Here is a 27,295-nt window from a genome sequence, read left to right as displayed (position 1 = left end):
ATATACCATCCTGACGTATCAGTCCCTATTCCTCCACCTTTTATCTGCTACTAAGAGAAACCTCCGTATGATAAATAGAACCAAACTAATGCACGACATCCAAGCTAACCTAACAACTTGCTTACCTCCTACCGCAGAACAACTCGATAACCGCCTGAGTTCATTGCTTGACAAACATGCACCAGCTACCAAGTGCAGAATATTAATTCAAACGTGTTCTCCATGGTATAGCAGTGTTAGGGACCAGCTTCGCACTGCTAAAAGAGACCGCCGTAAAGCTGAGAGGCTTTGGCTTTCCACCAGACTCACTATTCATAAGCAAATATATTAAGCCGCTAAGAAGAATATCACAAATAGTGTCCATGCAGCGAAATTAGCCCACTACACTACTAAGATCATGGAGTTTCAGCTGCAAAGAGCTCTTCGGGATAACTAACAAGCTAATGTCAAGGAACAAATCTACACCATTTCAAACTACCTTCTCTCCAGTCGACCTTCCGGACATGTTTGCAAATTTCTTCCGTGACAAAGTACAAACCATGAGAGATAAGCTTGACACCACAATTTCAATTGACTCGTCATCACCATACAGTTGGGATACAGAATTTGAGCGGCAACCATTAGCAGCATTTGAACCTGTCTCTATGGATTTCGTACGTACAATCCTGATGAAGAGTGCACCAAAGTCATGTGAACTTGATCCAATTCCACCATCACTGCTGCTTGAGTGCTTAGATCCAGTATTGCCTTCACTAACTGATGCTATTAATACCTCTCTCTCATCCGGGGAATTCCCATCATTTTTCAAAACTGCCATTGTAAAGCCTCTGTTGAAGAAACCAACACTAGACCATAACGATTTAAAGAACTACCGCCCAGTTTCTAATCTCCCATTCATTTAAAAAAACTTAGAAACGGTTGTTCTATCTCAGCTTGTATCTCATCTAAATTCAAACAGTCTTTTTAGCAATGTACAATCTGCATATCGCCCTTGCCACAGTACTGAAACTACTCTTCTAAAAGTAGTTAATGACATTCTCTCTGCGTTGGATAGGGGGAAGATTACAGTCCTCACCCTCCTTGATTCATCTGCAGCATTTGACACAATAGACCATGATATATTACTTCACCGTCTGCAGCATGTATTTGGCATTCATGATACAGCCTTACTGTTGTTCAAGTCCTACCAGGTCAACAGGACACAAATTTTATTTGCAAATGGAATACACTCCAGCCCAGTTGATTTATGTTGTGGTGTTCCACAGGGGTCTGTTCTTGGACCTGTTCTCTTCATTCTGTGCATTCAGTCGCTCTCAAGTGTCATAGATCATCATCCTGTGTCTCACCAATTTTACGCTGATGACACCCAGATATACAAATCTAGCCACCCAACTAAAGTTGATGCTACCATCCGAGGTGTAGAGAGATGCATTTCTGATGTGAAATCATGGATGACTTGTAAAAAGCTGCTAGATGAATGATGACAAAACTGAGGCCATTCTGATCACAACATAAAGACCTTCTCATTCACATCCTTTACCTCAAATAATAAATATCAGCAACACCAACATTAAATGCACACAATCAGTATGAAACCTAGGTGTTACTCTAGACAGTACTCTCACATTGCACCAACATGTCATGAACATATGCAAGGCTGCATATCTTGGGCTGAGACGCAGCAGCTCAATTCGCAAATATCTTTCAGTTGATGCCACTAAAACATTTGTGTGTTCATTAGTACTTTCAAGACTGGACTATTGTAACTCAATTCTGTCTGGTTCATCTCAATATCTGTTCCAGAAACTTCAAAAAGTTAAAAACACAGCTGCGGGATCATACTTAGAGTATCACGATCAGAGCACACCTCCCCGCTGCTCTGTACCCTACACTGGCTATCCATTCGATCCAGAAATTATCCTAGCGGGTCAAGTGGTACTTATCTGAACCTGACGAACAGTGTATTTCACTACTACGCATCTCTAGTACGAATGTTATCACCGTTATCAACGTGTACCCCGTACGACTCCATATCAGCTACATGAAAATAAAATAATTCGGTTTATATATATATATATATATATATATATATATATATATATATATATATATATATATATACACACACACATATACATATATATATATATATATATATATATATATATATATATATATATATATATATACACACACACACTCTAGTTGCTATCTATTGTCGACTAATAGATAGGTTCATATTGTTGATCACTTGAGACTGTCCTACTTGATGTAAACATATACAGATAAAACAATTAGTGAAACGCCTTGTAGTTCCAGATTAAACCGCATGTACAGTGTTTGAGAATAGGAAGAGTATTTAAAACTTCTTCCTCTCCAAGAGATATGATCTCAGTGATAGAATAGTTGGCTTGTATCTAAGAACAGATGTAAAAATTCATTTGGAAACAGGTAAGTAGTTCTTGGGTTCTCTTATATATATATATATATATATATATATATATATATATATGTGTGTGTGTGTGTGTGTGTGTGTGTGTGTACACCAATCTCAGTCACCCCCATCTCTCAGCTAAAATACCAATCACTAATTCTCTCTCTCTCTCTCTCTCTCTCTCTCTCTCTCTCTCTCTCTCTCTCTCTGATACAAGAACCAAGACCAATCACTAAAATCGTTTCAGCCTTTTGAAAATACGATTTTGTGGTTTCCTTTTGCGGATTTTACTTGTATCCTAGGACAATATAGAATAAGATTTTTATATAAAAAAACGTTTAATAAACGACTGAACACGATATTTCATTTCCTTGTTAAGAAGTTCACTAGTCACTTGTTCACATATGTCTTTGCTGTGGGCAGTGCTCAGACTGTTATGTATAATAAACCACATGCATATGTTCGGAACTGTTACGTCTAAGTAAGCTATACAGATATGTTTAAAACTGTTATGTCCAAGCAAGCCAAATACACGAGTTTAAAATCGTTATGCTTACTCAAGCCAAACACAAGCAGCTGTATGTTTTTGGGGACACTATGGCCTCAAGCGGGAAATCTTAAAGTTCAAATTTTTTATATGTTTCATATAGGACATATACAAACCTCACACAGAATAACTGCATTCTCCTATTGGTTTCACTGATTCTCAAAACAACTCTAGCAAGATATTCACTAATGTTATTTACCATAGTTTCTGGCATGCTGTTAAATCCGGCTTATCTCATGTATGTGAAGGCATCATGGGCTATTATCAGTACCAGAGACAGTACCAGTACCTGTTTCCATTGTTATTTTGTGTGAGGTTTGTATATGTCCTATATGAAACATATAAAAAATTTGCCTCTCCTTATACATTCATCTTTTCCATATTGGTATGTCTCTGGTACTGATAATAGCCCATGATGCCTTCACATACATGAGATAAGCCGGATTTAACAGCATGCCAGAAGCTATGGTAAATAACATTAGTGAATATCTTGCTAGAGTTGTCTTCAGAATAAGTGAAACCAATAGGGGAATGCAGTTGTATGTATGTATGTATGTATGTATGTGTGTGCGTGTGTGAGTGTGTATGCATGTATGCATGTATGTACGTACGTATGTTCGTTTGTATGTATGACTGCATACCTCTCTCTCTCCACAATGCAGAGTTGTGTACATTCCTCACATCAGTTTCAGGAACAACAAAAGCCCGAACCACCTAGCTAACAAATTTATCCATATCTTTAATTTATAAGCAATAATAGCTGAAAACGTCACACCACAGCCTTAAGTTAAGAAATTTGACGGGCCAATATACGAAACTAATCTCTGCCACCTTAAACAACACAGTAAGTGTACCGGTAAAGTTTCGTTGCAGACGATGATCGCTTGTATTGGACACACAACAATTCCTATACGAAAACGACGTACACTGCCGTGGAATTAGTCCAACACCACAGGGTGCGATTATACCTGAATCTGGGAAAACGTTTTGAAGTTAACAGCGGTGCAGCGAAGAATGAAACCCGATATCATACACTTTCCTGTGGAAAGCTCGGCTTCCAATAACCATAGAAAAATACCCCCACAAGTTGCTAAACAAGTTCCATGCTGTGTCTTTTACACTGTCTTTAGATTTTACGGGATAACTGAGCGGCCTATGTTGTATCGTGGTAAGTAATTACTTGAGGTGTTTCGTGAATTGTTCGAGGTTACGGTACAATGTATTCGACAACAGCTCATACCATCCACTGACATAATCATAACCGGTAATGATACCTATATGTTTTCTGCGTCACTCATTGCTATATGATGGTGTTTTAGTGGAACTGAAAGTGCAAGCCAAGCTCGTGACCACTGTCACATCACTGGCATATCTAGAGGAGCTGCATACGCGAATGCAATTTACAATTACTGATTCAACCGAGTTAGACTAAAAATCCTGTACTGTTTCCTGTCCTGCGTGGTTATCATGGTGACGTAATAATGCAAAACAGTCGCATTGGCATCGAAGGCACGAATAAATATTATTCCAAACAAAGTGGAAAAATTAATGACTTTTAAGGTTTAAGCTTGGACAATTACAGTTTATCGATTCCCTAAAGATTTTTAATTTCTCACTGGACAAGTTTGTAACGAATCGAGCGGCACAAAACTTAAAATCACTAGTCGGTATTGTAGCACACGCACTGATCTGTTAACCAGAAACGACGCATGTACGTACCAGGACATGAGCGACTGGGACACGTTTGATGAAGCTCATTTGCTTCTGATCGAAGCAGTTTATTCATTGCCGTTTCTTTAAGCTATTTCCACCAACGACTACATGCACGCAAACAAAGTTTGGTCTGCATTCGAGTGCAAAAACATTGGTGACTATCACGATCTGTATTTGCGTACTGACGTCTTAGTACTCTAATGTGTTTGAGTCATTTCTTGACTCTGCGAAGCGAGTATATAAGCTCGATTTCGCGCATTATTTTACCACACCGGAAATGGCTTGGGATGCACTTCAATCATAAACCAAAATCGAGTTGCACTTGCTGACGAATATCAATATGCAAATGTTAATCGAGCGCTCAATTCGAGGCTGAATATGAATGAAAGTCTTCCGGTATGCGCGTGTAAGCAACCCAAACATAGACGTGTATGACCCCTATGTCCAAAACAATTACGTCATGCAAGTAGTGAAGTGGGATATGCCACTTCACTACTCACGTATATTTATATCAATAATCGTTATGACTGGGCAATCATAAAACCGTTACATGTCCATGAATTTCAGAGAATTGGTCCCACTGAAGCTTCGTTTCTCAAGCACATGCACGAGTACAACGACAGAAACCACATATACCTAATTGAAGTTGATTTGGAATACCCTGAAGAAACGTATAACGCTCATAAAGGTTTTCTATTAGCACCGAAGCAGTAGCAATACCTGGCGAGTGCTTGTCAGCTTATCAGCGCGCAATCGTGATTAAATCAGACATTCATTTGCTGAATGCACCAAGCTTATTCGAAATCTCAGGACCAAAAGCAGGTATGTATTACAAGTGCGAAATCTTCAGTGTATCTGCGTCTAGGAATGTGTCAGTTGAGTCCACTGAGTGCTTGGATTTCGCCAAAGCGCATGCATGGCCATAATGAGTGAAATGAATACGGGTTTGCTCATAGAATCCGCAAATGATTTAGAAAAAAAAATCTTCAAACTCATGAATTATTCTGTATTTGGCAAAACAATGTGAATTTACGAAAGCGAGACTATTACACACTTGTCAGCCGCGACTGAGAAAGGCAAAGAATTTTAGAAGTTGTAGGTTTGAAGGTAAATTTAAGAACAATTCGTCAGACGATCTTATCAAATCTTATGTACATTGCTCTGAACAAAACCACCAGCTGGAAAGAGTACCTGATAAAATGCCATCGATGGCACATAATAAAGATATGGACTCTCAATGGTCTAAATGGTAACTGGGGAGTTTACCGGAAAGAAAATTGCATCGGTGCGCGGTGGAATCATTTTCTACAAACGTTTAATGAATTGTAATGAAGGGCGGAGTAAGTGAAGAAGGTGGACGTGTTTGGAGATATATGACACGGTTTATACTGCACCCAGTAATGCACTCGTAACCACAACAACAACTACCAAGACAACACGCATATGAGGAACAAGAAGAACAACGTGTATATGAAGAACAGCAATACAATAACGTGCATATGAGGAACAAAAACGCGCTCCTATACAATGACCAAAACATGTATTACCTGCGAAAACACCAGGCGAACAAGCTAAATTTGACAGAGAACAAGAACAAATAAAAAGGGGATAGCGCAACAAGCAGCACGTTCATCTCGTACAGAGGAAGAGCAATCCAAATGTATAAAAGAACAAGCAAAAATGTGTCATAAGCAACAAACAAAACAAGAGAGAAGTCCTTGGTGGACTGTGTGACCACCACGATTGTGCTGATCGATTGGAAACACTTGTGTGATCGGTTCGTGCCGGTCAATACGCACCATAAATAAGGCCACGTCGATTTGTTAGTGATTGCTCACCAATAAGATCATTGGCATAAGAAATAGATTGCTCATTAATGCACGAGATTGTTGAAGACATCAATGATTTATATTACGGCACCGATGATGAAATCTGAGGCGATTGAAACACTTGTCTTGCGCGAAATTTATGCTGCGATGCATAACATTGACCTACATGCAGGACAGAGAAACAATAAATGAACAAACTCGACAAAGAATAAAATTGTTGACTGACAAAGAGCTTAAAATGTATGCACGTGCACATGAGGCCACTCTCAGTTATGTCATTAAAATGATTCAGTACCACACGCGTTTGATACCAAACGGTCGTCAATACGATTAATTCTCAACTGGACTGAGGACTTTCCAGGTCGCAAACGATTTATACTCATGGATTATTATCGCGCCTGATATTGTCATGATTACCTCAACAATTCAAATTAATTTAACATGTGATGTCATCAGTGACAGTTGTGAAAGTGGGTCTGGGACAAAATGCAGAGCCGCTTGGGGTTACATATCGTTTGCGTTTTCACCAGCTGTGGAACCATACGATTTAATATCGATTACACTTGAGCTGCTTGTGTATCTTTAACGTCTTAATAATCGCTTGACGTATTCACTTTACCAGTGGGGATCAAAACGGACACGTCGCAGATCTTCGCGACAAAATATTAACGATACAAAAGTACATTAGAGATTTCACTTTACCAGTGGGGATCAAAACGGATACGTCGCAGTTCTTCGCGACAAAATATTAACGATACAAAAGTACATTAGAGATGAACCTGATATTTAACAAAATGACAATCGTACGTGGACACGTGATAAAAGTGCCTGTTTTAAACGCTTGAAAATCCGCTTACGCGACAAATTAAGGAACTGGTCTTGTGATGTTATTCGTGTATTGTTCACTGGCTCACCAAGAGCGTTCACGTACCAGCGCGCGCTTCATGAAACTCTAAAAAAGTTGTTGATTGCATCGAAACTGTTGTAACGGATGGAATAAAGAAATTTGTTTTGATTGCGATTCGTCCAATCGATTCCAGATCAACTACAAAATTAGTGACTCAATAACCACCAAAAGCGATTATCTGAACACCTACAAAAACAATGCCCGCTGAGATTGGTAAAAATATTAATGATGCCGCCAGATAACGATTGTCTGATTCGCTGATTGCAAATCTGACAATAGGCAGCGGATTAAAAAGATATTAGACAAAATCAGTAATGTATAAACAATAGCGCAATTAAAAAATACATCAGATCCAGCATTTGACAATAGCACACATGTGTTAGTAGATTGAAGTAAAAGATATTGTCAGTATTATTTGTTCTCGGGTGGGGTCCCTATTCAACAAAAAATTAGAATTCCAAGTGTAGGACAAGTCGAGAGTTTTTCTTCCATGTGAAAATCTGAGTATTATTTGCGATTTAAATTCTTGTTCAGACATAATCTGCATTCTGGAGTGTTTACCTTTAACAACCTAATAATTCACATGGACCATATTCTCTCGCTCGCCTTACCAACTTCTCTAATTCGTTTTCTCTGTTTATCAAGAATTGTCAAAGTAAGAACAACAGATGGAAGAGGAAGCAAACTTAGTTTACCAAGATTCACGAGGAAGACACTACCATACATATGAACAAGGTACCGTATCGTTTGTATGCATATGTGTTTTCAAACTGTACATTCATTGTCATTACTGTATAAAAAGAATAGCTCCAATTACCTCGCTGTTTCTAACCATATGCATCTAGCTTTTTACAAGAAGAAAAAATCTTTAGGATGCATAGTTTTAGTTAAGGAAATGTCCTAGTTTTATTCTCAACCGAATAAATTCCGCTGAAAATGCATGATTTTATGTCCGGGAGTTCTAAAGCAGGCTAAATCAAGATATGATTATATATTAGAGAGTTTTAAAGAAGGCAAACTCAAGATTGGATTATATATCAGTAGTTTTCAAGCAGGCAAACTCAAGATCGGATTATATATCAAGGAGTTTCAAAGTAGGCAAACTCAAGATAGGATTATATATCACGGAGTATCAAAGCAGGGAACACAAGAGGTTTTAATGCGCTTATCATGCATTGTGTGATTCATCATTAGAAATGTTCCAGATATTTAAAAAAAATCATTTCAATGTAAGAGTTAAGTGAACTAAAATTAATAATTGACCACTGACCATGGAATATTGATAGAAATGAATATTGTGACTTTGTCTTTAGTTCTAAGTCTAGACATGGGCACATTTTTTGAAAGAGTGAACCATCCATACATTCCAAGTCTGGGACAGATCTAGAATACGTTTTCTATTTTCTGTGAAATGGACAAATTTATATGCTTATAATTTGATGTGTTTACAATTTTAACAGATAAACGAGAGTTCGGCTGAATCACACAGATTATATATAGGTCAGACATTGCGTGTTATCAGTTTGGTTTGAAAATGTTTTCCTAGCATCATCGGGGAATTAGTTGTGAAAGTGGAGAATGATAATTATTTCGAAAATGTATTTTAACGATAATTCTAAATGACCCTAATACATAGTCACACGTTTACTTCTTGCGTGTGTATGCTTGAATGCGCTATCCACCAAGGAGCTATTCACATAGTAAAGATTGTTTGCTACGTTATTGGATACAACCTTTATTCTGTTATAACGGCCGAGTTAAAATTACCTGGCCAAATTCTTGTTTGGAATGTATTCCAAAGGCTTTGCTACAACGATGAATTTGTCATAGCGTTTTATTTGTGTAGTAGGGTGAGTTCAGTCATAAGATCACATTAATCTGAATTTCTATCATGAATGATAGCTCATGTTAGATATGGTTGCTTTTACTACAAGCATTGACGGAGCAAACTAAGAAATCCTTCATTACAGTCTGGTTAATCCATATGTAATAAGCATTATCGCATACCCAGTCTGTGTCTTCCTATGCAAATTAACTGGGTGTGACGATCAAGTACATTTGCCACTTTTTGAACGTTCTCAAACACGTGTTATGTAATGTTAGGCATGGACATGATCCAGTAAGTGTGTTGCTATATGATATGACGTTACAACAAGCAGATAATGACGCTACAGTATGCAAATGTCACCTGACCCCATTCAAAACATTTATGTGTTAGTCTGTTGTAAATTTGGTGCTCAGTAGTTTCGCACTTTGCACAAGGTTTGTTTTGTACAAGAACGAACCCCACAGGTCTTCCTCATTGGTTATTCTGGATATTTAAAAAGAGCTTGAACATCTTAAGTATTCTTTAAAGAACATATAATTCCCTCTATTTTGGCGTATGATTGGTGGGTGTAATTTGGGTGGGAACAGGCAAAAACGTACCCAAACCCAAACCCAAACGTATCCAAGTCAAGACGTAACCAAACCAAAATGCACCCAAGTCAAAACGTACCAAAATTAAAACACGATTAGTATAGTGCCACCCCCCACCCCCGCTTTAAATAATTACATTAATTTTAGTGTATTGTGTTTCATATGACAGTGACTGGCCCGATAAGCACTGGAAATCGGCAGACGCAATGGAACTATCTTAACGTATGATCTAGCTCCAACGTACATTAAGAAATACACGTTTAAGTTACAAAGTATCGTTTCAATATATTTATGTTTTGTTTTCCCGTGGAATTCTACCAGCTGATCTAAACCACGATTGATGACTACTTCAGAAGCGTCTTTATTTGCGTTGTGTTCCATTTTATCATTCTGTATTTTATTTTATTTCCATTGCGTTCCATTTTCCCGTTGCGTATTATAGTCATACCAGCTTAAATCCTCAGTAAGACTTTACTTCTTTTTGTTAAATATTAATGATTTTAAGGAGTATCATAAAATATTTAACTACATTTGAATTTGCGTATTCCTACAAACTTTTAGTTTAATTAGATCAGCTGAGCTTGAAAACTTCAACACTTGCAATCCACTCAAATTCAATGTAACGTTCGGCAGAGATGCTAATTATCATAAAAAATGTTCACTGGCTGACAATTTCCCTGCATCATGTGATCTTGTTAATGTTTGCACGGAAGCCCTATAAAATGCAATTATTAATCAAATATATCGGGTTCGGACAAGTGAAATGCAAATATGTACTGACTCACATGAAAAAAATCAATTAAATCCATTTAAATTTATGGGGCTTCTGTTCGTGGTATTTTCGGCATTTTTGAATCATGAACAAGCAATTGTCACAGTAACCGAGTATTAATGATGATTCAAGCTGGTATAACTTAAATACGCAATGGAAAGTATGGAACGCAATGGAAATAAAATAAAATACGAAATGGAAAAATAGAACGAAACGCAAATGAAGACGCAATGGAAATTATTTTTATGTTTTTATTTTTTTAATTATAAAAAGTCAAAAGTAAGCTTTTAGTCATCAAATGTATACATATCAGTTTCTATTGCGAAATATAAAATAGAATTCATTTTCAAAACTTACCCTAATAATTATATGAAACGTGTGCATTTGATTACTGGTTAACATGCTTGAAGCAGTCATCAAGCAAGGCTCAGATATGTTGGTAGAATATTCTCCATGGGAAAACACAACATAAATATATTCAAGCGACACGTCTTAACTTAAAGACATTTTTCTTAATGGACTTTGAAGTAGATTGTAAAAAAAACAACAATATACTCCAATTATGTCATTATTTAAACAGAGTGTGGGTCATGTTTTAATTTGGGTACGTCTTGACTTGAGTATGTTTTGACTTGGGTACCTTTCAGTTTGGGTACGTTTTGACTTGAGTACGTTTTGACTTGGGTTCGTTTCGGCTTGGGTACATTTTGACAGTACACCATTTGGATTATAGAGTATACAGCTTGTCCTTACTTCAGATCTGTACCTGTGTAAATACTGCTAGCTCCGTTTGGTAATTTTCTTTTTCTTGACTTCAAAGATAAATTAAAATTATAAGACCAACCCGATAACGTTTATCACTTTTTGTATATTTTGTAACTTTTTCATTGGTCTTTTAGAGACTGATAATGCACACCCTGGTAAAAGTAGTTTTCAATATTTTATTACTTACTAAGGAGGCCCCGAGGGGCCAAGTGGTCTAAAGCGCTCACCGTTCCGGATCACTGCCATCTCACCTCTATCTGTGTGGGTTCGAGTCTCAGGCTCGGCTAACGTGGATACGCGAGAAAGCTTACCAGTAGCTTCTCGTGGGTCAGTGTTTCTTCCCGGGGTTTTCCATGGATCTTCCTCCACCAGTTATACTGGCCGCCATGTAGAGCCTATTTTATGCTGAATGATGGCGTTAAACCCTACAACAACAACAACAACAGCAACAACATTACTTGCTAAAGTTAGTGTAGTTTGGACTAGTACGGGTTGATTTTTCGAGGACATGGGGCAGCTACTTTGATCATACGTGTTCTTAGAATACGCACGTTTTTCACAACTGCAGCATGAAAGCAGCACAGAAGTATGCAAACGGTCACTCCATTGTGCATGGTGCAAATGCAAATAACTTCACCATACATCGGTCTGTCAGAAGAACGTAATATCCAATCACTGAATCAAAGATAAGTTAAATATATGTTTTTACTTAACACAATTATTAGTTCAAATACAACTTTGAAATCTGTTTTTAATCATCGAAAAGGGTGTAAAAGAAATAAACACTAGTATTTGTATTGTTTAACACTGAGGACTCGTACGAAGCACACGTGACACGTTAGTGCATTTTTCTTCGGTCCGGCCCGCAGTAACTTAAAAGGACAAATAGTATCCTTTATAACAATAACAACGAATGACATCACCAAGTTAAAGGAGTAACGACCATGACATCATCATTTATGATATATTTGGCGATTTCGTCAGGTAAAACCAACATTTTTCGACATGTATTAAACTGCATATTATATTTGTACTCGTTTTAAATAAAATGTATGCAACTCGTATAATGATTTAAAGTCTTTGTTCGCTAAACTCAAAAGGGGCATTCCAACACGATAGGCTATTTAATGAAAGTCAATGTATCATCAACACAGCGACAATCATACAGTATTACTAATATGTCTCTCACAAGATGAATATGGTTTGCATAGAGATATCCTTATGGTGCTAGGGAGAAAAAGTATCTTGTTTTGATGATACATGACTAAAAAATCTCCAGATAATAGTTCTCTACGAAGACATAAATGTACCCGAATCATCTTTTAGAGTCCCTTAGCCAATTCTAAAATGAAATCGATTTCCATTTAAAGATACGATAAGTAAAACATCTAAACGTTGACACTTGCACTAATCTCTCGTGCACTGGGCAATGGTACTTCAGTTAAACCACCGATACACATCTCTCATGCGCCAAGCAACGGTATGTTAGCTAATACCAGAGTAGTACTTTTATAATGGTAAACCATCATCACCCTCATCGACAAGCATCGCAGCATGCAGCTATCATCATCCTCATCGACAAGCAAATCAAACAAGAGACAACTTGCCGGGCATTGATCTCCTTTAAAGAAATAGTCAAATAATATCCAGACAAAAACACCATATCTCCAAAATATGGATCTGCAATTGGCATTACTAACGCCATGGTAACCCACAATCTACAGGACAACGCCAGTAATGATTTATAGAATTAATGTCACAAAAGTCCGTAAGAATGTGTTTCTTTTTCTAAATCGTACTGTTTCTGTTCCTTTCTATAGCAGAAGGTCGAGGCACTTTCAACACAATTACCGTATCCAAGAAACTTGGAATATAAGAATTGCTTGATAACCTGACACGTAAACATGTATTTGATATCATGCATATGCTTGCTCTTGATAACCTGACACATAAATATATGCTTTATTACGTGACATATAAACATGTGCTTGATAACCTGACATATAAACATTTGCTTGATAACATGACATGTAGGCCTAAATATGTGTTCGTTAACCTCACATATAAACACACGCTTGATAATCTGACGTAAAAATATGTGCTTGATAACCTGACGTATAAACACGTGATTTGTAACGTGATATATAAGCACGTGCTCGACAGTCTCACATATAAAGATGTGCTTTATTACTTGACATATGCACATGTGCCTGTCATCCTCGTAGATAAGTAAGTGCTTGATAACCTGCCATATAAACACAAATTTTAAAATCTTGTGGTAATTCCACAAATATCTCAAATCCCACCTGCAAGTCGAAATCGGCTTACACTCAGCATTTTGCTTAAAATCTGCAATACTACTACTACTGCTGCTACTACTAATAATAATACTAATAACAACACCATCAAGAAGGCAAATAAAATGTGCTTGATAACCTGACATATACACATTTGCTTTTCAACATGACATAAAATCATGTGCGTGATAACCTGGTATATAATCATGTACTGCATCTACATATTATTATTATTATTATTATTATTATTATTATTATTATTATTATTATTAAAATGGGAGATATCGAGCCAGATGCCGAAACTACGCTAGAAGCAGACGTCTGCAGAGAAGAAGACCAAGCCAAAAGGATCTCAAGTGACGAACTGATTTACCGCCTTAAACACAGTTTTCTGGACCACGAGTAAGATCTATTTGTATTGTGTACATCTTTTACAAGTTTAATTTGAGCAGGTTATTTCGCCAATATGACTCGCGCAAGTTCCATATGCAACAATATAAATTTTTGAATGAACTTTGTTATTTTGCACTTAAAGGAGAGACGCTAGGTCACCTTTATCAGCCAAATATCTGGCTTCCAATCCACACCCATGATTTTATTAAATTTCGTTATTTACTTTATCCGGATAATCATTAGAGTTACATCCCTTTCATACAGTATGGGCGGCCAGACTAGGACTTTTACTTAAACAATACCATTTGTTTAACTGTCAAAGAAACAAAACAACTTTCAAATTGCAATCTAGTTGGACTGCCGCATTTCTTTTATTTATGCTGTGGAATAAAACAACCGACCTATTCAGCCAACCGACTTATTCAGTGTTTCCTGACTCTTATCGGTTATCTTGATTTTGAGGTATATTACACATAAAAAAGACCAAGCAATAAAATCTGGATAATACAAACGATCAATAAAATTTACGCATGTATATTAACACGAGTCATATTGACGAATTGGATGAATGTTTAGAGTTTTTAGTTAGATTTTCACCCTTTGTATGAAAATATTCTCTTTGAAGACAGAAACATGGCATATCCAGTTTTGTGTGTGAAGTCTAATGTATATGTACAATGCTTGGATGTCTACAACGTGTTGTATCAAAGAATGCATAAATGTGATTGCAAAACATATACCCATAGTGCAGTTCATAAGCAAACAATTTCATTAGCTACTAATGAGCATGTCTTGATAAAAGAAATTAAAGTGTGCATATATATTTAATTTAAAATAACAAGTCCTAGGAATGTCAGATTTACATAATAATGTTTATTCAATGCTCCAAAATTTGGTCACAGTAAGGAATGAATATATATATATATATATATATATATATATATATATATAGAGAGAGAGAGAGAGAGAGAGAGAGAGAGAGAGAGAGAGAGAGAGAGAGAGAGAGAGAGTTATAAATAAACTTTATACCAAACAGAACAGAAATTGCTATTCGTGGATTTTGCATTCTGCTAGATAATATCAGGCAGAATTAATTTTTTTAATACAAATAATACCATCATACAGGTTAGATTTTTATTAATTCGCACTTTACGGATATTTGAACGCAGGTCCTCTGGTAAACGGCACCATCGCCTTGCCTGCACGCATCAGCCAATTTTCCATCACGAATAAGCATACATCACCAACAATTATGCTATTTAATGAAAGTCAATATATCATCAATAAAGCGACAATCATACAGTATTATTAATATGTCTCTCACAAGATGAATATGGTTTGCACAGAGATATCCTTATGATGCTAGGGAGAAAGAGTATCTTGTTTTGATGATACATGACTAAAAAATCTCCAGATAATAGTTCTCTGCCAATACATAAATGTACCAGAATCATCTTTTAGAGACTCTCAGCCAATTCTTAAATGAAATCGGTTTGCATTTAAAGATACGTTAAGTAAAACATCTACACTTTGACACTCGCACTCATCTCTCGTGCACTGGGCAATGACACTTCAGTTAAACCACCGGTACCCATCTCTCGTGCGCTAAAATAAGAGGTATACTAGTGTCTTAGAGATGATAAAAACATGAATATGGAATTGTGGTTGGGAAAATAAAGACAAGAGTATGGCATTGTGGTGGAGAGAATGAAGACAAGGGTATGACAATTCGGAGATAATGAAAGCATTAGTACAGCACTGTGGTGGACAGGATAATAAATATGGGTACGACATTGTATTGTAGAGAACCTAAATAGCGAATATAAGGCCCGGATGTTTTATTAATTTCTTTTATTAACAGTGACAGGATTAACTGCCGAAGTTGTGCAACGAACTTAATAATGTCAGAATGCTAGTATGTTTAGCTATTTGTTAATACAGCTTCAATTAATTGCGATTATTGCACGTTTAATGGAAAACGAGGTTTCTTTCAGATATGATATTGAGAAAGAACTTACTAGATTTATGCAGCTTTTGCCCCCCACAAATCTTCAAGAGGAGTGCGACAAGGTGCTCGCTTTGGTCAAATTCTGTCCTCTACCGATAACACAGAAACTCCAATTGACAAGGTATTTTACTACAGCCTTATATACATTTCTGTTTAAAGGGCATGTTTAAAGTCGTACATTAAAAGGATTTTAAAAGATTCGACGTTACTCCTTACATCATTTCGACACGATCTAGTACTGTATTTATCATTTGATATATAATCTAATTCAACCTATTCAAGTACACTAATTTAAATACAGGACTGCTGTTACCTTTGTTTAGTTGTTATGTAGAAAATAAACACTTTATGTCAAAGATGAGTGACTTTAGAGATTAAACGCTCACGTGATACAAATAATGCATGCAAAGAATAGTTTGAGGATAATACGATTGCTTACGAATACGTGGTCCGCATTGATTAATCGCAGTAGACTGTGTTCATAAATACTGAATATTTCTCTCGTATTTATGCAGATTAAAGTTACAATAAGTATATATATCAGGGACGATAATTTGTATGTATTAATTTCAGACAGGTATGGTTAGAATCATCTTTTTGATAGAGAATACACTCTGATACCCCACTGCAACATAATTGTTTAAATTTGTAACAGGGTTGGGATTGTCAGATGAATTTCACACTATTATTGTTTTACTAGAATGATTCGTTCCCACATGCAACAGACTAGAATAAAAAGAGACAAGAACGAATACGGAAGGCAAGTTATAAAGGTTTGTGAACCTAACTTTTTAAATGTTTCGTATCCTTAAGTTTGATTTATTAGATCACAATCATGTGTTCCAATCTGATCACACATGTACGTGTTTGATACAAGAATGTGACGCCGTGACTTTATATACATACTTATAGCGGAATTGGTCTATACAATATTACTTAAATTGACTTTGAGATCAGAAGTCATCTCTGTTATTTAAACATCCATTAAAAAATATTTGTGATTCTAGTTTCCAAAGTCATCTCCACTAAATGATGTCTTTAAAAAATATTCTGTTTGCTTCTGAAGCGTGTTTGCTCAATTTAGGTTTTATTTAATTAAGATACACTGTGTTATGAAGATTTTCAATCATGGATAAATGTTATTAATGTTTGTTTCTTTTTGTTTTCTTTCATAATCACTGTAAAAGCAAAGAGATACGTTGAGAGAAACCCTTAGCAGCTGGCAGATCTGGGAGACAGCCATCTCCAACTTGCAAGGTGCGTGTTGAATGATGCTCACATTCATGACTCTCAGTCTGTATGGTTTATTTCTTCAGGTAGATGATTTGTTTTAAACTGCAATCATTAAGTCTTCCCCGACCAATCATTCTTTGTTTCTAAATAAGATTAATAAATTTAGTTCGTCTTTGCGTCGCCATTTAAGGATCCAATGTCATCTCTCTGTGTCCAGTGAATATATTCATTTTTGAAATCTTCAAATTCGGATGATCTCTTACACCAGACAAACACACACTCATAATCGTATACTTTTGTATGCAAACGCTTTGGTTCTTAGTTCTTCTAACCTTAAAATACATTACAAATGTCGACATTTTAATACTACCTGTTAAATCAAAGACCATTTAATCAATTCCTGTGATTTCAGCTTATTTCGGAAGTAACGTGGCTTCATACTTTAATTTCCTGAGAACTCTACTTTATCTGAACATGCTGACTGCAGTCATGCAAGTAGGACTAGTGGCTGTTCCACAGGTAATTAGCCGTCATGTAATTATGAATGACTAGTGGCTGTTCCACAGGTAATTTGTTGTCATGCAAGAAGGAACAGTGGCTGTTCACGAGGTAATTTGTTGTCAGGCAAGGAGGAAAGGTGGCATTTCCAGAGGTAATTTGTTGTCAGGCAAGAAGGAAAGGTGGCTGTTCCACATATAATTGGTTATCATGCAATAAGTAAAGAAGGCTGTTCCAAAGATAATTTGTATATGATGAGGCAGATTGTAGGTGAGAATGGACCTGTTCAACATTCAGAATTACTGTGGGACAAAGTACCAAAAGCAGCGATAGGTAAGTGACTCGGCTCAAGCCACAGTTATGTTGTCATGCATTTGAAAGACATTGAAAGACATGCGGTACCATGATACTTTTCTTTGTAAACAATGGTCATTAGTAAAACACTTAATAAATTGGCAACATGCTGGAGCAGCCACACTGAACTTCTAGCAGAAGAATGGTTGAAAGACTACAGTACAGTTTTTATGTTTGTTACCTGCAAAAGCAGTCTATATATATATATATATATATATATATATATATATATATATATATATATATATATATATATAATTATTATTAATATTATTTAACGATACATCATCACAATCCTAAATCCTGATTATACGAATATAAAGACAACAATATTGATCTGAAACGGCTCACACATTTCTCAGTATTGTTTTATTCAGTTACGAGTGCTAATGTTTTCGCATAATTGTATACTTTCATATACTCTTTTAATAATAAATGAACTTCTCTAATGACGATCAGGGTTATATATGAATGTTTCATGCGGATGCACAGGTTCAGTGATATAACATGGAACTAATTTTACTACCTAAGCAAGGGAATGTAAACTAAATAATAGTGTAAATACACATCAATTACACAACTATGCACCGCATCATTTATAATTGTAATATAAACCTTTCTTATTTCAGGTACTAAACGATGGTGGATTTATCACGAAAGAAAATGCAACAAGAAATGAACATTTTGTAAGCATATTCATTCATTTCCCTATAACTGTTTGATTTTGTTTCTTTTTCGAGATCAGACTTTTATTGAGAAACGCAACATTAAATATTAAGCCAACTTCTATGTATGAACGGACATCCACTAAAGTAAAACTTCAATGTCAAGATTTAGTTACAGGTGATTAATGACATATATAACTGAATGTTAACTATTTTTTAGATTAAACTAGGGATTTAAATAAACTAAACTTAACATTATCATAAACCTATTTAACATATGAATAAACCTCCTTTACCGTTAGAATCAAGTCTTTATTTAATATTAAAATACATATTCTTTTAACATAAAATAACCTCTCGACTTAACGATTGAATAAGTTCTGATTTAACATTAAAATACTCTCTTAATTTAACATTAGAATAAAACTTTGATTTAACATTAATTTGACTCTTGATTTAACATTAATTTGACTCTTGATTTAACATTAAACTAAATTCTAGATTTAACATTAAAACCAACTTTTGCTTTAACATTAAGATCAACTCTTTATTTAACATCATAACAAAGTCTTGATTTAACATTAAAATAAACTTTTGCTTTAACATTAAGATCAACTCTTTATTTAACATCATAACAAAGTCTTGATTTAACATTAAAATAAACTTTTGCTTTAACATTAAGATCAACTCTTTATTTAACATCATAACAAAGTCTTGATTTAACATTAAAATAAACTTTTGCTTTAACATTAAGATCAACTCTTTATTTAACATCATAACAAAGTCTTGATTTAACATTAAAATAAACTTTTGCTTTAACATTAAGATCAACTCTTTATTTAACATCATAACAAAGTCTTGATTTAACATTAAAATAAACTTTTGCTTTAACATTAAGATCAACTCTTTATTTAACATCATAACAAAGTCTTGATTTAACATTAAAATAAACTTTTGGTTTAACATGTGAATAAACTCTTGATTTAATAGAATAAACTTCTAATCCAACTTAAAAACCAACTGTTGATTTAAAATGAGAAAAAAGTACTGAATTAGCATTAGAAAACAACGATTGATTCAACATTAAACTAAACTATTGATTTAACATTAAATTCAACTCTTTGCTTTAGCATTTGAATAAACTCTTGATCTAACAATATTATTGATTTAACAATACAATTCTTGATTTATCATTAAATACCATTTCTTGATTTAATAAGAAGAAATCTTGATTTAACATTCAAATATTCTGATTTAACATTATAATCAAATCTTGATTAAACATTAGAAACCCTTCGTGATTTAACATTAATATCAATTATTGCTTTAACATGAAAAATAAACTCTTGATTGAAGATTACAAGCGACTCATCTTTAGAATCAGCTCTTGATTGAACATAGAATCAACTCGTGATCAACATTATAATCCTCTTTTGCTTTAAAATATAATCCATTCTTGATAGAACACAGAATTCACTCATAATTGAACACTGGATTCCACTCTTGGTTAACATTAGAATCCACTCTTGGTTAACATTGGAATACACTCTTGATTTAGCATTAAAACAATCCATGATCTAATATTAGAATCAACTCCTGGTTTCACATTAGAATCAATGGTTAATTACCTATTCAGTCAACTCTTGATGTAAAATAAGAATAAACTTTTGATTTAACATTAGAAAAGAAATTTGTCCTTTAAATATATGAATAAACTTGTAAATTATTATTAAAATTGTAGTTATATTTTTCGATAGTTTTGTTCCAAATCATCACATATGATTATCACTCTCCTTCTACAGGGTGCTGTCTCCCAGAGTATAATGTTCTACGGCGCATATTCTCGTGATATTTTGGATGGTTACAACATTCCTTTGGCTTATTTAATCACATGGTTGGTTGCAAATATCATCTGCCTCGTTTTCATCGCTACCTTGTGAGTATATCCATATTTTTAAAGTTTAATGCCTATCCGATTTTTTTGAAGACAAATTTGTGTAATATATTAATTAATAATCTTCATTTACCAATAGCAACAAATAATGAATGAAAAATGTCATGATTAGTGCAACCTAAATGTAATTTTCAGAATGCACGTGCGTTACCGGAAGAGCAAATTGGCTGAATCGGGAGAAGACTACAAGTTTGCATGGAGACTCTTGTGTGACTGGGACCATTCCATTACAAATAAAGACGGGGTCAAGGATAGGAAAACTGCAGTTACCACAGATTTTAAGGTACTCAGCAAATACACACGGATGTCGATACCTCACCTTTTCATGTACATTTGATGTGTTTTTTATATGTGGTAATTGTATCCGGTAAACAATTTATTCTAGTTGGCAATTGGAGGATTTACAATTCGTATGAATTTCATGTTGTTGAGGGTTTAACGCCATTTTTTGCGCACGCAAGACTAAACAAGGTGACCGGTTTAGCTGGTGGAGAAGAACCTTGGAAAGCGCCGCTAAGAACCACCGACCCACTGGAAGCTACTTGCAAGCTTTTTCACATACCCACATTGGCTTGGCTGAGCCCCAGACTCAAACCCGCTCGGACAGAGGATGAGATGGCAGTGATCGGTAAAATCTCACTCTTTAGACCACTAGACCACCAATCCCCACCTTCTTACCCATGAATTAGAATGCATTTTTTTAAATGCACAGACATGGATTATGGAAATTTTATTCAGGTTTTGAAAACTTACTTGCTGTTCACAGTAGACAAACTGCTCTCATTGTAACAAGATGGGTCGGGTTAGGTCAGATTGTTACAATGAAGACACAATGAATCATAAAAAAATACGATGTTTATACACGATTCAAGATACGAATTTCCTAAACCCAAACTCGCGCACATAAATTCGCATAAACACTTGATTTTTAACAATGAAGCGCACAGAGTTAAATCTGGAACGAATGATAAGATGTAATATAAAACGAACAGTCAACAAAAATCAATGAAATGATAAAAGTTAAAGCACAAAAAGAAACAATAATGTATCACTAAAACAATGATATGTGAATTTCAAAAGAGGGTTTCACTCAAATAGTGATAAGTAGCATTGTTTCACTCAAACAGTGATAACTGGTTTCATATAAAGAATTACAATTTTAACTCAAATAGTGACAATCTTGCGACGTTCAATTTAATTCATAACCACAAGGTAATTTCAGCCCCACCGCTATACGGGATGGTCAAGGAGCCACAACGAGTGGTCCCGCCCCACTGCTATGCCGGATGGTCAAGAAGCCACAACGAATGGTCCCGCCACTCACGCCTGGTTATGTATCCGTAGAACTTCTCGTTCCTTGAAGAGCCGTTGGTCCTGGAGCTTTGGTCCCTCACTACGAGATAACTACTATCTTCCTCAGGGACAATGACACCATCAACAGCAGTACACCAGGAATATACCAACCCAAATTAGCTAAATGGATAAAACAACACCTTCAGCAGGGCGCAAACACAAAGATACAATATAGCCCTGTCACTATATATTTATAAACCCCGACCCTCCTTCAGCTCTTCACCCCTATTCAGCTCTGCAGCTGGAGACATTGCGCCGTAAAGTGAACTGCCTATTGACAACACTTTCCATAATGTGAAATTTGAATGTACCATGAACCTTTATGTACAATGGCTATGCTGCAACGCACGGCCTGTGCGGTCAAGATAAATCGATTTTCCCATCGTATGCACTTCGCTCGTTGAGCATGTAGCGAACTGAACTCACTAGATCGAAATAATGTATGATATAGATAAACCGCCTTAACGTAATGCTGTAAACAGAAACGAAACCCGAGTACATTCTATTCCAGATATTCATAAACAATAAATATACACACAATTGCACGATACTCATTGTGCCTGTCTGAACATACTTTAACCAGTTTCGTTATCGTAAGTGACATTTTTCTTAATTAATCAGTGCAACACAACAACACATCTCAACGTAATACATCAAATAAAGTGTTGTCTGGTATAGGTACTTCCATAAATATATTTCCTCCAATCTTACTTTCCAATTTCTCTCATTTTAAAGGATTATTTGTTTCTTTGCAGGAGGTAGTGCGAGAGGAGAAGTCTGTACAAGATATTGTTCTTTGTCAAAGGTTAGAACACCGTTTCCAACAGAAAGCATTTGTCCTTAGCTCTATAAAGATTTACTTATTTTGTGTACATACGTACTTATACACTAGTACTATAAAATTAATCAATGACGATTGGTATCTTAGTACTATCTGCATCCTTAAGGTAGCGTTATTATTTATGATTGGGGCAGTATTATGATCAATTGATTTATTTATATATTGTATTAATTCATTAGCTAACATTCGATTGAATAAAATTGGTATGCATACACTACTTGAAAGGATATATGTTATATTTTCGTTTTCGTCTGCACGAAATACTCTAATGAGATCACACATGACATTAAATTCATATAATTTGTAATTGTGCGAGAAACAGCTTGATACCAAGTTAGTGGTGTTTATTAGATTGAGATGGTATGTCGCACGTGTGGTCAGCAATGTGATCGTACTTGGCATTCTGGCCGGAAGTGGTTACCTGATTTTCTACGTCACAGACGAAACTGTCATTCCGGAAGAAATACCAGATATTTTTGAAGAACAACTCAGGAAATACCGGGTATTTATTTTAATGAGCAAAATAACATGGCATTCATATATTCATTCATTGAGTTGAAAAATGTCAAAGCAATTACTCTGTCATAAAGTGATAATTCTAAGCCTACTATCTTAATTTTTGTTTTGTTCTTTCGACAGCTTATAAATATTGCATATAATTAAATAAATTCCCCCAAATATGAATAATATCAGCGAACTACCTTTATATGTTTCATGTTCACTAAATGCTAATGAAGAAATTGATTGGTGGCTGCAAGAATAATAATAAAACAATGAAAAGTATGTAGCTTGGGGAAAAGGTGGAGTGAAAGAAGAAGTTACGCGGAGAGTTGGAAACAGATTTCAAGACAACTCATTTGATTACAAAATGTTCATAAATACACTAGCCTATGTCTGCAATATGTATCCTTTTTACACTGGTTGTATAACCGAAATGGTTTAAAGTATTGTTCCATTTTGTTGTTTGCCTTACAGTTGCCTGTTACAGTTGCCGGTCTTAAATTTGTCGTTCCTCTAATATTGTACCAACTTGTACGGATTGAAGGTTGGCATCCCCGTGTGGCAACGAAGTTCACACTTGTCAGGTAAATTCGTTTCATACATCCATTTACAGAATTACAATTGTCTCATTCGATACGTCCATTTACAGAATTATACTGTTCTCATTGGATACGTACATTTACATAATTACACTTGTCTCATTGGATACGTCCATTTACAGAATTAGACTATTCTCATTTGATACGTTCATTTACAGAACTATACTGTTCTCATTGGATACGTCTATTTACAAAATTAAACTGTTCTCATTGGATACGTCCGTTGACAGTATTATACTGTTCTCATTGGATACGTCGATTTACAGAATTACACTTGTCTCATTGGATACGTCCATTTACAGAATTATACTTGTCTCATTGGATACGTCCATTTCAGAATTATACTGCTCTCATTTGATACGTTCGTTTACAGAATTACACTTGTCTCATTTGATACCTCCATTTACAGAATTACACTGGTCTCATTTGATCCGTTTCTTTTCAGAACTACGCTGTTTTACGTTGCGAGCTTATCTGTGTTCGTTCTCTCTCTGTACACTGTGACTCAGAAGGAAGATAATTATTGCAGTACTTCGCATGCGACGGTTAATCTTGTACGCCTCAGTTATATCATCATGTTGTACGCCTCAGTTGGAGTGAAAAGATATATATATATATATATATATATATATATATATATATATATATATATATATATATATATATATAAACACTATTAGTTAAATATAACGTTAACTAGCTCTCTGTTATTAGTTTGTATTAGCCATCTGTAAGGTAGATATGTTCATGTCATGCTGTTCGTCCGTTCGCACGTCAGTCCCTTAGTTTGATCACTAATTCTTTTCTGCACAGTAACTTGTATTATTCACTATGTACGGCACCAGACGTTGTAAGTAACGTGCATTTGGGATAAAACCTATTTAGTCTGCACTTGAACTGTCAAAGAGCAATGTTACAGGGAATGAAAGAAAGAAACAGCTTTTAACACGATAACTTGACTTGTATACCACTTTTATTCAAGCCACTCTCTACTTAACTTTCATTTCATATAAGAAATACCCATGACCTTGGTGTCAAAGGGTAAAAAGTCAAGGTCATACTTTTTCTAAACCGTAAAATATTGCAAGTAAGATATCTTGAGTTCTTTATTATTTACTTTGACCAACCATTGTGAATTGCTTACATTTGAAACATGGAAGGCACACACATACACACGACACAATGGTATCAAACTAAGCAAAATAAGGAAGCGAACTCAACAAGTTCAGTTTGATTCAGCAAATAATTTATTTCCTGTGAATACATAATTCAAGTAAAGAGGAATTTGCCAATATTTTGAATCTAATCCCAAATAATACTTAATGTTCGAGCACACGTCCAAAGGTATGCAGTGTTCCTAATGAATTCCAATTATCTCGAATGTCTTAATGTACAACGAGTCTTAAATGCCTTGATGTACCAATATTCTTGAATGTTCTGATGTACTAATAGCCTTGAATATATTTATATACCAATAGTCCTGAAGTATCACAATGCTATAATCCATATTGTCTTTAACGAATACCTAATAATCCCAAAGTAGTGTTTTACTTTCAAAAGTCAATGGACATTTTGTAATTCCAACGAATCATTGAAATCAATGATTACTCTCAAATTGTAACTGAACAAAATTAAAAGACTGATGTGAAATTGGAATGAATGAGTGTTAATCTCACACGTACATACACATACACATACACATACACACACACACACACACACACACATATATATATATATATATATATATATATATATATATATATATATATATATATATATATATATATATATATATATATATATATATATATATAATTCGCTTGATCAAAGGCATAATAGCATGCCCCAGATGTGGGTCATTTTAAATGTAAAATACTGAACAATTGTGAATCAGTTCGTTTTCAGAACAGTCTAATTTCGTAAATGAAGCATTGAACTCAACAATTGAATTGTGAATTCATGCACCTTGAATAACTTTTTTTTTAAACGGGCCTGAAATGGATGATTTTGTTTACCTGTCGATCCAAGTAAATTCTGTTTGTGACGGTTGGGTTTGTTAGCTGGGACAATTCCGTACGACGTACATGTGGTTGGATATATTGCCTTTGATGCAGATGCACGCGTGTTTCTCTTCTGTTATTGCCAGTTTGGAATCATAAGGTGGGGAAATATGCAATTCTTTTCATTTAAATTCTGATGCAGGATTAGATATTGTTTGATAGGAAGTATCAAATTCATTTCGTTTTTTGAGCACAGTAAATTTTCCTCTGGAAAGTGATTTCTGTAGGAAATGTATAGTAAATTACAGATAAATTTCGCTACGTTCATCCTTTTTTTGAACCCATGTAATTCCGATTAACAGAAATAACTAAGAAAAGAAATATTGAAGCAATTCAATATGCAGAAGGTAAGTACATGTTTGCTATTGTTGTTACCAGCTATGAGATAGTTGACATATCTGTATGCCCCTTTGCTAGAATGTTGTTTGCTTATGGGATTGCACTGAGAAGCCATTGTGTCAGGGAACAAAAGCTTATTCGCAGTCGTGGGTTATTTGCTCTGAGGCTTTTGGTTTTCTACTGCGTTTATCAGTTTATTTTGTTTTCACCCAATGGGACGTTTGTGGGACAGATGGGATGACCTATGACCTTAATATGCATTTCTATGCTGCTTTTGTTAGATTCTAGAGAACATGTTTTATAGTCTGAACCATTGAATTTGACAATCGCTGTAAACATGGTTCATAGTCTGAACCATTGAATTTGACAATCGCTGTAAACATGGTTAACAGTCTGAACCATTGAATTTGATAATCGCTGTGAACATGGTTAACAGTCTGAACCATTGAATTTGACAATCGCTGTGAACATGGTTCATAGACTGAACCATTGAATTTGACAATTGCTGTGAACATTTCTCCTGAATAAGTACTAAATGATCATAATAATATTTTCAACAATGCATGTTCTCACGTTCGTTGTTAAAAAGCAATCACTGGACATTGAGGATATTACATTCAGCCGTTTGGTCGGTGGACAGTTCCTTTGGTGACTCTGTGAAGACATCTACATCGTCATCTTTATCATCTCTACTTTATATGGATCAAACAGCTTGCTCGCTTCATCCATACACATTTATGATAAATCGAAAGCTTCCGTGTTGCTACATGAACGTACATTGTTTTCTTACAATAAAAAGTAGTTCCTAACTT

At 35.2% G+C, this 27,295-nt stretch overlaps 1 protein-coding gene across 3 annotated transcripts in view; it reads left to right on the top strand.

Annotated features, from left to right (window-relative positions):
- The first annotated feature begins 2,285 nt into the window (after positions 1–2,285).
- LOC149781664 (transmembrane channel-like protein 3) overlaps positions 2,286–27,295 on the top strand; it is a 44,491-nt gene continuing 19,481 nt past the window's right edge. For 2 of the 3 annotated variants that reach the window (XR_016414755.1, XM_089935743.1), the window contains exons 1-14: positions 2,286–2,451; positions 8,076–8,165; positions 13,964–14,084; positions 16,070–16,204; positions 16,784–16,856; positions 17,271–17,340; positions 17,729–17,835; positions 18,798–18,854; positions 20,636–20,769; positions 20,923–21,070; positions 22,896–22,945; positions 23,333–23,483; positions 23,957–24,066; positions 24,527–24,635. Coding sequence is in view for 2 of the 3 variants with exons in the window: in XM_089935743.1 (XP_089791869.1) it covers positions 8,099–8,165; positions 13,964–14,084; positions 16,070–16,204; positions 16,784–16,856; positions 17,271–17,340; positions 17,729–17,835; positions 18,798–18,854; positions 20,636–20,769; positions 20,923–21,070; positions 22,896–22,945; positions 23,333–23,483; positions 23,957–24,066; positions 24,527–24,635 (1,332 nt within the window). In the remaining variant the exon portion in view is untranslated. The remainder of the gene's footprint in view (positions 2,452–8,075; positions 8,166–13,963; positions 14,085–16,069; positions 16,205–16,783; positions 16,857–17,270; positions 17,341–17,728; positions 17,836–18,797; positions 18,855–20,635; positions 20,770–20,922; positions 21,071–22,895; positions 22,946–23,332; positions 23,484–23,956; positions 24,067–24,526; positions 24,636–27,295) is intronic. The other variant, XM_089935742.1, reaches the window with a different exon arrangement.

This window comes from Sinohyriopsis cumingii, chromosome 15, assembly GCF_028554795.1.
Source record: "Sinohyriopsis cumingii isolate HCF-2022 chromosome 15, ASM2855479v2, whole genome shotgun sequence".
Lineage (NCBI taxonomy): Eukaryota > Metazoa > Mollusca > Bivalvia > Unionida > Unionidae > Sinohyriopsis > Sinohyriopsis cumingii.
This window is presented reverse-complemented; position numbering and strand designations above follow the sequence as displayed.